We start from the raw sequence: 13,303 nt of genomic DNA, 5'->3' as shown, positions 1-13,303 counted from the left end.
GCAGCGAACCTTTGCCAAAGGGATCATACCATATACTCCGTTCATGCAAGGGCTGCAACTTTCGGTGGTCGGCTGAAAAGGTGAGTTCTCTGCACATGGAACACAGTCCCAGCCATCCAGTGACGTTACCTGAAAGTAAATTACGCATAAACATTCAGGACGGACGCATGATTATGGATCCGTTAGTTCATGCATACATAAATGGAACCGATGCATATCGGCAGCGTGACAAAACAGCGAGGCGTGGCCTGTTATACGGGACATCACGAAAGCGACAAGCGAAAAAAATAACAAAGAAAAACGGCGCAGCACTCAAAGACGCGGCGGGCAGACCGGCATACAACGACTTTCTAGCTAATTCCATAATTTCCTAATTCCCGTGTACTTAGATTAGAGAGCGAGAGAGAGAGTGAGAGAGAGAAAGAGAAGTTTAATGATACGAAATGCTGAGAGGTCGGCCTGAGGTATATTCCTCAAGCCAGCTACTCGGCATTGGGGGAAGGGGAAGAGGGAAAGAAAGAGGGAAGAAAGAGGTGCATGATGGGTGACGATGACGATAGAAGGAAGATGTAGAAGATATGGCAAGCAATTTGGCATGCTCAAAGTCTGCAATCCAGGCCAGTAATTTTTAAAAAGTTCAGTAATGCCTGGATGGCCTTCAAACTCGATTGAGCATCTGGCCAAGGGCCTAAAATAACATCCTCCGACAACGGTGCGCTGTCGAGACGCTTAAGGTCGTTGTCCAACCTTTCACGCTCTTCCACGTACTTAGGGCAGTCACAAAGCACATGACCTATAGTCTCAGTCACATTGCACACCTCACAGTGTGGAGACGCGGTGCGTCGCATGAGGTGCACGTATCCGCGCGTAAACGCTACCCCCAGCCTTAGTCTGTGCAGAAGACTGGCACAGCTTCGTTGAATTTTCGGTGGTAGCCTAAAATTCATGGTAGGGTCCAATCTCTGGAGTCGTCTGTGACGATTATCCGGATTGTCCCAGTGCTTTGCTGCCAATTTTCGTATGACACTGGAGAGGAGACAGTTGGCGTCCGCTCTTGAAAAAGGAATTGAAAGCAGTGACTCTCGTTCTTCGAGTGCTTTCTTCGCTTCGGCGTCGGCCAGTTCGTTGCCCTGTATACCACAGTGACTGGGAATCCACTGAAATGTGATGTGGTGGCCGTTTTCTTGCGCTAAAGTGTAGAGCTCGGCAGTTTGAAGAGCCAACACTCTGTAAGCGCTTTCTTTCAACACCACTCTAAGTAGTTGAAGAGCCGATTTTGCGTCACTGAAGACTGTCCATATTTGAGGAGGCTGTCGCGAAATATACTGAACGGCCTCTCTCATTGCCACTAGTTCCGTAAATGTTGTAGTCGCCTTGTTATACAGACGAAACCGTCGAATGACTTGATGCGCAGGCACGACGAAAGCCGCACCAGACGCATACGACGAGACCGATCCGTCAGTATACACGCTCACCGAGGAGCCATATTCTTTCGACATATATTCAAATGTTAAATGTCTGAGGCCGACGGTAGGTATTCGCGATTTTTTAGAAATTCCGGGAATGGATAGACGTACCGGTATTTTGGACATTACCCATGGGGGCATATGTGGAAGGTCAGCCGGGGCAAAGTATGCTGGTATCGCAGATTCTTGGCATTTAACGGCTCTTGAAAAAGTGGAGTCCGGCCGTATATCGGGTAATGTCGATAAGGGATGGCGTCCATGACGGCAAAGCAGTAGCAGGAATACTCGAAGAGGTTCGCATCGTAGATAGACAGGTAAAGGGGTGACGCGAGCCTCCTCAATTGTTCCGTGGGTTGAGGTGCAACGTGGAACACCGAGACATGTTTTCAGCATCTGTGCCTGGGCACTTTCCAGCGTACGCAAACATGAAGGGCTCATACTTGACAGAACTGGCAGACTATACCGAATGTATCCAACGTAGAGAGCCTGGTACAGCCGGAGTAGCGAATGCTCAGATGGACCCCACTTCATACCGGCAAGAAAGCGAAAAACTTGAGCAAGCCCAGTTAATTTTTTTCTTTAATATTGCCACATGTTTCGACCATGAAACACCGCGGTCAATGACAACGCCTAGGTATTTGTGGTGGGTGACATATGGGATGGCATTTCCATTGATCATAATTGGATACTAATGCATAAGCTTCCGTGTGAACGCTCTCGCAGCGCACTTGTCTGGGGCCAGTTGCAGTCCTTGGCACTGCAGGTACTGAGACGTTAAAGAAACAGCTCGCTGCAACCTGGCACGAATTTGCGGTCGCGTGACTGCGGATGCCCATATGCATATGTCGTCTGCGTAGGTACTAATGTGTACTGTATCAGGAATTATTTCCGCAAGGCCAATAAGGGCAACATTGAAAAGAGTCGGGCTGAGAACTCCTCCTTGAGGCACTCCACGGACCACAGCGTGTCTTGTCGTTTCGCCATCATTCGTGGACATGAAGACTGTACGACCATCTAGGTAATTTTCAATCCACATGTAGAGACGGCCGCTGATGCCTAAATTACTGAGGGCATCAAGAATGGCTTCGTGCAGTACATTGTCATAAGCTCCTTTTATGTCTAAGAAAACTGCTCCTACAAGTCGGTGTCGCTTTTTTTCGTGTTCGATCGTGGACACGAGATCAATGACCCCATCTATTGCAGACCGGCCACGTCTAAATCCGGTCATCATTTCAGGATAAAGCTCATTCTTTTCCATGGACCATTCTAATATAGTGAGCACCATCCGTTTCATCACCTTACCGACAGAGCTAGCTAAAGCTACTCGCCGGTAAGAAGACATTTCGTAGGGCAATTTTCCTGGCTTTAGGAGGGCCACCAAACGGCTGGTTTTTCACTGCTTCGGGACTGTACTGGATGACCACGTGGCGTTATAGTATGACAGCAGGACTTTCCGACCTTCCATCCCAAGGTGGCACAGAGCAGTATATGAAATACCGTCAGGTCCAGGGGCAGAAGATCGTCTCGACGCAGGAAGTGCAGCTTCCAATTCCGGCATCGTGAAAGGAAGGTCAAGACGATCATCTTGAGGAGGTAGCACGGGTCGATCCAATGTTGGACATGCTGAAACATCGGTACGGGTGACTCTCTTACAGAAGTCTTCGGCAACCTGCACTTCCGTCAGAGATTGGTGAAGTGCTAGAGCACGGAAAGGATGTTTTTGCTGAGGAGGGGCACGAAGGCTTCGTACTATCTGCCAGATCCTAGAAAGCGGTTTTCGAGGATCCAGAGACAAACAGAAGGTCCTCCACCGTTGTTTTCCCATTTTTTGAAGGTGACGCCGTATTTTTCGTTGAGCTCGTCGACATAAGACAAGGTCTAATGACGATTGAGTTCGCCTAACCTTCCTTTCCGCTCTACGACGGATCGCTCGGAGCCGTTCATATTCAATATCAATCGCCGTTCTGGATGTAGGTGCACTGATGAACTTAGTTGTCTTCTGCACTGATGATACAATAATGTCTTCTATATCAGATGGCGAAGTGATGTCTCCGCAGTACTCTTCGACAGATGTAGAGAATGTGGACCAATCAGTGCAGTGTACAGCAGATGCAGTTGATTGCACAAACCACTTCATCTGCACATATGTTGGTATATGATCGGTCCCATGCGTTTCTATGTCCAAGCACAAGTTGACTAAGGGCAGGAGGCTCTGAGATACAATAGTGAGGTCTAAGCAACTTCCGTAGGTAGTGCCGCGGATGTAAGTTGGAGATCCATCGTTGATGACAGCCAGACCTTCAGTGTCTATGAAGTCCATCAAGTTCCTACCCCGGCAGTTCATTGCGGCACTTCCCCAGTAAGGATGATGAGCATTGAAGTCTCCAATAACAACATGAGGGCCTGGGGAACTTTGTAACACAGTGGATAGATAAGAGAGTTCAAGTCTTTGTCTAGGAGGTATGTAGGCGCCGATGATCGAAAACACATGTAGTTTATGTTTTAGTGTCACACTCACATATTCATTGCTGTCATGTGGAGTGATCGTGTTCCGCACAAACGTCATCTCACTGCGTATACGCATTAACACTTTGCTCTTGTGTCCATCTTCACGTGACCAGAGCTTAACGTATCCGGAAAGGCGAAATTCCGACGTGAGATTTGGCTCGCATATCACGATCACTGGGAAGCGGTATTTGAAGACTCATTGCCTAAAGTCAGACATGCGGCCGCATAGACCTCGAGCATCCCATTGCATTATAACAGAATGATGCATCTTCTGTTCCAATGTCCAGTGTTTTATCGTGAGAGCCATGATTAACGCCCTTATTTTAGAGCCGCTAATAGCGGCTCCATAGCATCTAATGCCTTCACGACCGATCGTGCAGTTGGCGTTGCCAATCCGGAGAGTAATATACGCATGGTGTTTACTAGCTCGACATCCACCGATTCGGCCGCTCCCGGTGCATCAAGTTGGTGTTCGAGTCAGACTCTTTGCCAGCATCGGTCAAAGTAGGTTATGTGAGGCACTCAGTGCGTCCATATGTACCACGACCGTTACAGTGTCACAAGTGTTTCAAACTGGGCCACGTGAGTGCTGTGTGTAAGAATCCTACGTCGTGCCGAAGATGCGGTGGTACTCATCAGGTAGACTCCTGTGAGACTGACGCCATGAAATGTGCAAATTGCTCCGGAGCCCATGAAGCGACATCCAAGGACTGCCCCAAAATGGCAGAGGAGAGGCAAATTCTGAGAAAAATGGTGAGAGAGAACTCCACGCACAAGGAGGCTGCCGATTCCGTCCGCAAGAACAGGCGCCGGTTGCGGCAAAGGCGTCGCCGCTCCCAGAGCAAGCCCCAGGGGAAAGAGGCACTTCCTTTGAGTACTTGGATGCAAAACGTGCCACAGAGAGAGCAAGGCTGGCACACACAAGATGCGCCTCCCCCAGTACCTCCGCGCCCGTCAAGGAATGAGGCGTCATCCAACGTGCGTCCAACCTCTTCGGCTATTGAGTGGCCTTCGCTACCACTAAGGGCTTCCGGAGGAGATACTCCTTCGGCGCTCCCCAAGTGCCGGGAGCGTAATGAAAGGCTTGGAAATGAAAAGGTGATAGACATGCTTACTTAGATTAAGTTGCACGTTAAAGAACCCTAGGTGGTCAAAATTTCCGGAATCCTCCACTACGGCGTGCCTTATAATCAGAAAGTGGTTTTGGCACGTAAAGCCCTATAATCTAATCTAATTCCATAAGCTATAAGTTCCCTTAAGTCATTTGTTCCGAGATTCAGAGCATTTCTGACACGTGACAGCAAATGTATCTATAGGCCATGGTTTCGGTGAACTGCATGGACTGCATGGTTTCGGTGAAAACAACGTCATCCTACATTCTCCCCAAGAGTATCTTGCTCTGAGTGTTGCGCTATACGCGTGGCCACCAAGATTACGCGGAAACGGAGAGTAGACCAGGAGTCTACCACTGTTACAGTAATTCGAGAAGACATCGTGCGGCGCACTCGAAACGTCTGCTAAGGTGAGAATGTTATTACAGTACTGTGCATAACGTCGACGAAGACTTTCAAAATCGTGCAGACGGCAAAGCCGTTTGAGGCACTGTAGCATACCCTGTCAACTTATTTGCCGCCTTCTCGCAACGTCGTTCTGAGAGTTGGTTCAGATGATGCAGTAACGATATGCGCACGAAGGACCTGAACGGGCGGGAAAACCACTTAACAAAAACAATATCGCAGCGAGCTACAGAAAGTGCAGCCACAAAGGGCGGGTCACCTCGTTTGTTTAGAAACTACTTGTACTTCACCGTTGACAGACGATATTTATGGGAGCCGGGGAGTGGGTATTTCTGCGCCAGAAAACGGCGAGGCGCACAGATCGAGTGGCACCAGAAAAAGTGTATGTTGAGAATACCAACGTTGACGTCACAGCGACTACGGCACTGCCCGCAGCTACAGAATGGTGGATGTCACTGTGCCCTTGCAGACATCACATAATCTGGACGACTACCACCTCAGTATCCGGAATGAAACTACAAACTTAGCCGCTGCACGAACACGGGCTGTACGAATGTGTCTGTATTCCTTTCTTGTCCTGTTATCTGTGCCGTTTCCAATCTAAATAGCATGTGCCAACCGGCCCAACAGCAAACTCTTTTGAGTTAGTGGCTGGCGTCATACGTCCGTCACTTGAGGCCCCACCTATCGGGCACTGCTGAAGCCCCACTTAGTATATAGCGTTACCAGAATCCCAGTTGTCACTACAATGGACAGAAAATGGGATGCTTTTACAATAGAACCTTGTCAGTTACGCATGAACCAAACGCAATAATTAAGATTGACTAATTCACGGGATTGAACGTCGCAAGACAACACTGGTGCAATGAGAGACGCTGCACCGGAGGGCTCCGGATCAATTTTGACCGCCTGGGATTCTTTAAAACGAAGCTGAATCTAATGCCATCTTCGGCTGGTCGTTCCTGAGCGTTCGGAGCGCTCTCGCGAGCGGCGTTGTCTTCGGCTGGTTGAAAAAGGGTGCGCGCCCTGCGTTCGGCTGGTTCTTCTCGATTGCTCTCCTCCATCTTCGAGCGCTCTGAGGTGCTCCGAGCCCTGTCGTTGCAGCAGTTGTCGAGATTGAAACGTCATCCCAGCGCCGCGTCGCACTGCTGGCGACGGCCCACCGTAACCTAGGCCACCTAGGCCACTGCATGCTGGCGTCTCGACGAACGCTCGTCCCGCCGGCGCGTCCGCCAGTTTTCCCGGCAGCGCCGGGAGCTATCGGACGTTGGCAGTAGTCACGTGGTTTCGCATCTGCCATTTCCTCCTCCGAGAGCGAGTCGCACGTTCGGCTTGCGCGCTTGTCCTCTACCTCTGAACTCGGGGAACGCTGGATCGGCTCGACTCTGCTTCGGGGGATGGAGGCGACCAGTCGAAGATACCATAAGTATGCCAGCGTATTTGCATTTGGACAACATCAAAGTAGGGCCGCCGCGGCTGGGAGTCGAACCCGCGACCTTGTGCTCAGCAGCAGAACGCCACAGCCACTTAGTAATGAACGTTTGACAAGTAGCAGGCAGTTAATGAGTTACTGGAAAGCTTGCGCACCTTGCTACGCACAAAAAAAAAATTGAGAGGGTTCAACGTGTTACATGTAAGTGCTACATAAATGTGCTACTTAAACTTTCTTCGAGCGTAAAAGAAGGCCACGAATACACGCAATATTGCCGCGCTATTGGCAGCTCGAGGCACTTTGCGTGTATTCGAGGGCTTCTTTCACGCTCGGAAAAACACTTTTATGTAGCATGTATTGAGCAACAGAAAGCTGTATCGGGAATTTTCGCATTGCTCCACAATTTTCTCATTAACACTTTTCATCTAATTATAATATTTGAGAAGTTTATTGCTTCATTAAGTCTAATTATCTAATTAGATGGAATGAAAAAAAATAATCTGAGTATCTCCAAGCGACAGCAAACATTACCTCGGTTCTGTCCACCAACGTGACATTAGTATATTTTTAAATCTTGGGGTCATATAACGTAAAACTATTCCAATATGTTTTTATTCCAATCTCCTGACGTCAAATTTGCGTAACCGCCGACGCAAGCATCGGGCAGTCACCCGCAAGGTTGCCTGAACAAACAAATCAAATGCTCCCCTCGTTCATAGGAGGTCACTTTTCTTTGCTTGAGAAACGAATAACATTGCCAGCACTGAGTGGCTTGTCTTATCTAATTGGCTCACAAGAGGCGAGGAGCATGCTCAAGTGGACAGAGATTCGATGGGGCCGAGCCACTGCACTGAATACCGATAATCGGATGAAGAGGGTAGTGCCGGCGTCTGCGATTGGTCCGCTATCTCTTTCTTAGCTTGCGGTGGCTCGTCGACAATCCCGGTGGTATGCAACGGAAGCTTAAGAATGACGTAAAAATCGATCCTCAGCAAAGAAGAGTTAGCAGAACGAGGTCGTAAACGTGCCGAAAGTTATCGAAAACGTTGCACGGCCACGCAGAACGCTTTATTATACGTAACTAAACCCATGCTCTCCGGCTGGAGCGATCGGCAGCAGCCATATTTTATTCCTTTCGGAACGGGGCAGCCTGCGGCTATTCAGAAGAAAATTCAGTTTTTTTCGGCATATTAATGCATCTTTAACGCGTACGCGTCACTTTGACGCGATAAAGTTTTTGCGGTTTTGTGACGTCGCGTGAGAGGCAGGTGAAGTGGGTGCGGCCCGAAAACTTTTGACCAATAGCCGAGGGCTAATGGCAAAAAGGAGCCGAATCAGAAATAACTATTTTTGTTTTGTTCGGTCAAATTATCCATAATCAGTGTGTGCGCGTCATATCAGATGGGGAGCTATCGCGGTTTTCGTGACGTCGCGTGACAGACAGGTGAAGTGGGGGTGGTCCAAAATATTTTTGACCAATCGCAGTGGGCTGATTGCAGAATTGGAATAGAAACGTTTGGAATAGTTTTACGTTATAGCGCCCTTGATGCTTTATAGTTGGGACACCCTGTATATACGACAGCTAGGACGGATCACTGCTTACAGCTCTGGTCCGACTCTGAGTCGGGAAGCACTCGTGAACGGTGTTGCCAACTAAATATGAGAAAACCCGTAAGCTGAGCCGTGACAAACAGCTAACACCAGCAGTGCTAGGCTCCCTAGACTACCCGCTGAATGCACGCTACGATCGGGAATATATTCCGTATGTAAATTTTATTGCACCTGCACAGCGTACAACAGAAGCAAGGACACCGAAAAGAAAGGCAGCATTCTTTTCGTACAGCAAGCAATAAACGATACATATTAAATCTTAATATACGTTCTTTGTTTTTTGTGCAACTAGCGAACAAGGGTTACATATTACCTCGTGCCTTGCCATAGCGCCACTTCGCTCGCTTTGTGTCCTTGGGCGCTTGAAGCAACCTGTTCTCGAGTGTACTGCGGCCGCATTATTTTCCCGAATTTTGCGTGCATTTCATTGGGGTCACTTCTCAAGGTAAAATTCTCCAAGAGTGTGCCCTAAGTCAACAAGCCGTCCTGCTCTCAACTATCTGAAATGTAGAAACTGCTGGAGCTCTCATTCAGTGAATGCAGGCATCATATAATGTGAAACAGGATATCAAACAACGATTACTATAATATCCCCTTGTCTTAAAAAAGGCGCGGTGAAACAGTTTGCTTGCGACGTCTGTAGCACTTAAGATCAGCAAAATGAAAAGACCACTCTCCGTTGAAATAACATTTCTTCCCTATAAGCGCCAAAAATAAGAAAAAGAAAAATATGCTATATTTAGCAAATCGCTAAGCTGGCATCACTGCTCATGACCAAATGTGTACGAGCACTGTACACAATTTAATAATGAACAACTGCGCAAAGAAAAATATAAATACAGAAACTAAATGAATGGCTTCGGAATAAACGGTCATCGAACACGCCAACACAGAAAGGCTATTGCATACTAAGCTGCCACACAATATGCATGTCATGATTTGTGACAGCAATGGTGAAAGCTCTCAACAAGAAGGATACTTGCATGTTCAGGAGGGCATGAAGCACACGACAGTTTTGTGGCACTTTCATGAGAAATGATCTTGTGCTGGTGAATACATTGGCACGACGAACCTGCAAGCAATGATAAAAGTAATATGAGTCTGACTTCATAGAAGGCTTTGAGAATTTAGGTAGTAGTAAGGACATTTGTTATGCCCATTTTTAAACGACATGGCGACACAGTATCGCAGTTAGCCCCAACAATGTAATAGACGGTTTTCTGTGTAACAAACTGCTATGACTCAATAAATTTTGCAACCCGATTGCCCCTTCTTATCGCTTGGTTTCTTTGCTCTGTGAAATCAAAGATAAAATTGCACCACATATTCAGAATGTGCGTCGGCACCAAATTTTGTTTACGAGGGTAGGTAATTGGGCAAGGAGAGGACGAAGACAGAGGGCCGACCCACAGAGCTGTGTGTCGTCCCCACTGCCTTCGTCCTGTCCTTTCTGCGCTGTACAGTGATATTTTAACGCGATAACGTTAAGGGTCCTGTGTCGCAAAAAATGCTGCGTCGGCGTCCAGCGCCGGACGCCGCTTGGGCAAAAAGAATTTCGAACCACGCACACCCAACCAAGCAGGCCCTCCATGTAGCGCAAGGAAATTACTGAGCTAATTGAATTTCTCAAGGTAAAATAAGTATAAAAATCCTACAGTACGACTTACATACAACCTACAGACATGATAGCGTCGGATTGTAATTTTAATATACGAAAAAACATAATTCTGTTACGTGGAAACTCAAACACAAACACAAAATGGCAGTCTCCTCGCAAAATATACGGGCTCGGTGGTCGGCCGCGCTGCTCAGCTCAGAAATCCAAGACAAACTTTGCGCCGTGTAGAGAGCCATGGAGACCATACGGGAGCAAGCAGCTCCCAGTGGTCATCTAGGCGGCCCCAGGCCCGGGCCTCCCAATCACCGGATTCCAAATGAAGTTATCTCGCTCGCAGCTAGGCTGTTCCATCAGCCCACCAGCTCATCGCAGTTCCTGTTGCACAAGGCACTTCAAAACTGTTTGCCTCACAGCACACGCATTTCTGCGCATGTATCTCCGATCCTTTTTTGTACAAACAGCAAAGAACTGGAACGAGCTGTCTCCCCACGTCGTGCTGCACTCCCATTCTGCCACTTTCAAAAATTGTATTGAAAGTATTAATTCGCCAAATTGACCCACACCTCATGTAATACCCCTTAACTAGGGACCTTTGAGGTAACAAACAAACAAAATTACGCGAGGCTTGTTTGAGTTATTGAGGCAGCAGCAGTAGCAGACAACACACGCACATAACCGGTAGCTGTTGGCTGTCTACATCACGAGGGTGAAGGCGGTGTATGATGCTTGTCGAGGGAAGAATGTCGATGAGAGGTGCATATAGCACAGAGAAGTATGACACATATCAAAATACATTTAAGGCTTCATACCCTTTGTGTCACGGCGGCACATCAATTCTGAGAGATTGGCCAAGAATGGGCATATATCCGGCGATTCAAAATCTCTGCTAGGCCAGACAGCAGCCAGAAAGAAAAACAGTATATATATATATATATATATATATATATATATATATATATATATATATATATATATATATATATATATATATATATATATATATATATATATATATATATATGTGTGTGTGTGTGTGTGTGTGTGTGTGTGTGTGTGTGTGTGTGTGTGTGTGTGTGTGTGTGTGTGTGTGTGTGTGTTTATTATGGGGTTTAACGTAAAAAAAACACGATCTGGTTATGAAGCACGCGCCGTAGTGGTGGGGAACTCCGGAATAATTTATACCCCCTGGGGTTCTTTAAAGTGCACCTAAATCTAAGTACACGATTGTTTTCGCCCCCATAAAAATGCGGCCGCCGTGGCCGGAATTCGATCCCGCGACCTCGTGCTTAGCAGCCCAACCCGATAACCACCAAGCAACCACGGTGGGTAGCAGCCAGCACATACTCAGTGACCCAGGTTGTCTACTGTGACAGACAGCGGCAAGCTGTCTATTTGGGCACATATTCAGTGGCCCAAAGCTATCTATATATATCCACAAATATATGCGGCGAGGAAACGAAGACTTACGCCGAACCACTGGAAAGAGGCAAAGAAAGATTCGCTTTAATATATGCATGTGTGCGACAGAGTTTGTTTAAAGCTACCAATATGAAATTTATGCCATTAGCTGTTCCTTTAATTGTATGCAGCCCTCTAACAAAGTTGTCGTGTCTTAAGCGGTGTTTAATTTAATCCAGAGTTACTCATTCAATCTTGATTCTTGACCAGATAGTCTAGGAATGACGGTACCCATACCTCCACGGTATGGTCTGGCTACCGCCGCTGCGTTAGCATTGTCACGCACGCATGCCTCCGCCTCATTTTCCTTCTAACGTTCAGCGAAGAACTAAGCAGCCCAGCCTGTCATTCGGACTCGTCGAAGTGGTCATTGCGATTTGTTGCTGAGCACGAGGTCGCGAGTTTGACTTCCTGCCATGTCGGCCCCCAATGGGAGGGACGCAAAATGCGCAAATGCAATTAGGTGCGCGTTAAAGATCCCTAGGGCGTCCAAATACATATATTGAGCCTACACCATTGCGGCTTCCCTAATGGCCGAGTGTACAGCTCTGAAGCTTCAAACACCGTCAATCAATCAGCTTGTCATCCTGGCCAGTCTAAGTATGGATAAGAAGAGAAGGGTCGGTGAGAGGAATAAGACCCAACTATAAAGCTCCCTTGTAAAGCTTTCATGTTGAACTGAAGAACTGGCAAATAGCGTTAAACGTGAAGGACTGCAACTGGCAAACAGCGTTAAACGCAACATTTTCCTTCACAGCCGCCATGGCAGACAATTTCAGGACGAGGTATGAACAGGATCTTGTGAGAAGCCTCACGACCTATGACCATATTCACTTACAAGTGTTAACACGAACCATTCGGAAGGCGTGTAGCAGCCCACAGAATGTTACAAGTACTTGTAATAATTGTGGCAACCACATCACCATGTGCATGAATAAAAAATAAACATTAGAACAAAGAGAACGGCCGACCACAGATATTTTTACAGGCACATGACGCGGTCGAGACCGAAGAAAGAAGTGGAAAGCTTAGCAACGAAAGTACTCAGATGCTTCGAGCTGCTGCGAACAATGACATTCACTTTCATGATTGCAAATGCTTGCTATGACGGAAAAACACAGAACGGCGCTCAAAAATGCGAGTGCTAGTGATGCGGCGCTCTTCGCAGAGCAGGGTGCCTTCCTGCAAAACTAGTATGCAGGGAGTCATGCGACTGCTATGTGCTAGCCCGCTCACAGCATTCCTAAACAGGTACAAAAACTAAGGAAACAGTTGCAGAGAGCCAAGAGCTCTACAAACCATCTTTCGACGCTACTTGCATGTGTTCCTGTCCCCTGTTGGCGCCACATTTAACACACGAAAGAGCGACAATGTCGAAATAGCTCGAGTTGTCGCACTCGCTAGGCGTGTGGTAAGTGCTCAGGTACCGTGAGTCGATGACAGCTATGAAGGTCCACATAAGAATTATGAACAGCATCTCCTCAAGACGCAATTAGCGTATTTCCAACTTAAAATACGAAGCATTTCGTGAACGCCACCATCCACGGCTCCCAAGCATGCTTTTGTTGACTGTAAACCATTCCATTAGCAACCGTTGCTATGCACATGGTGGCCAAGCATTGGCCAAGTGACCAAAGTGGCCATGACGTCACCGGTTCTCTTGAAGCGGGCCAAGCGGCTACAGTGACGTCAT

The 13,303-nt window shown here is 47.5% G+C and overlaps 1 protein-coding gene across 1 annotated transcript in view; it reads right to left on the bottom strand.

Annotated features, from left to right (window-relative positions):
• The window catches only part of LOC142592634 (meckelin), a 72,740-nt gene extending 59,553 nt beyond the window's left edge, over positions 1-13,187 (bottom strand). The window contains exons 1-3 of the mRNA XM_075704185.1: positions 12,910-13,187; positions 9,518-9,606; positions 30-129 (exon numbers count right to left, since the gene is read on the bottom strand). Coding sequence (XP_075560300.1) covers positions 30-129; positions 9,518-9,606; positions 12,910-13,087 — 367 coding nt within the window. The 5' untranslated portion in view covers positions 13,088-13,187. The remainder of the gene's footprint in view (positions 1-29; positions 130-9,517; positions 9,607-12,909) is intronic.
• Positions 13,188-13,303: the final 116 nt, after the last annotated feature.

Source organism: Dermacentor variabilis, chromosome 1, assembly GCF_050947875.1.
Source record: "Dermacentor variabilis isolate Ectoservices chromosome 1, ASM5094787v1, whole genome shotgun sequence".
NCBI classification, from domain to species: Eukaryota; Metazoa; Arthropoda; class Arachnida; order Ixodida; family Ixodidae; genus Dermacentor; species Dermacentor variabilis.
Note: the sequence above shows the minus strand (reverse complement) of the source record. Positions and strands in the feature narration are given on the sequence as shown.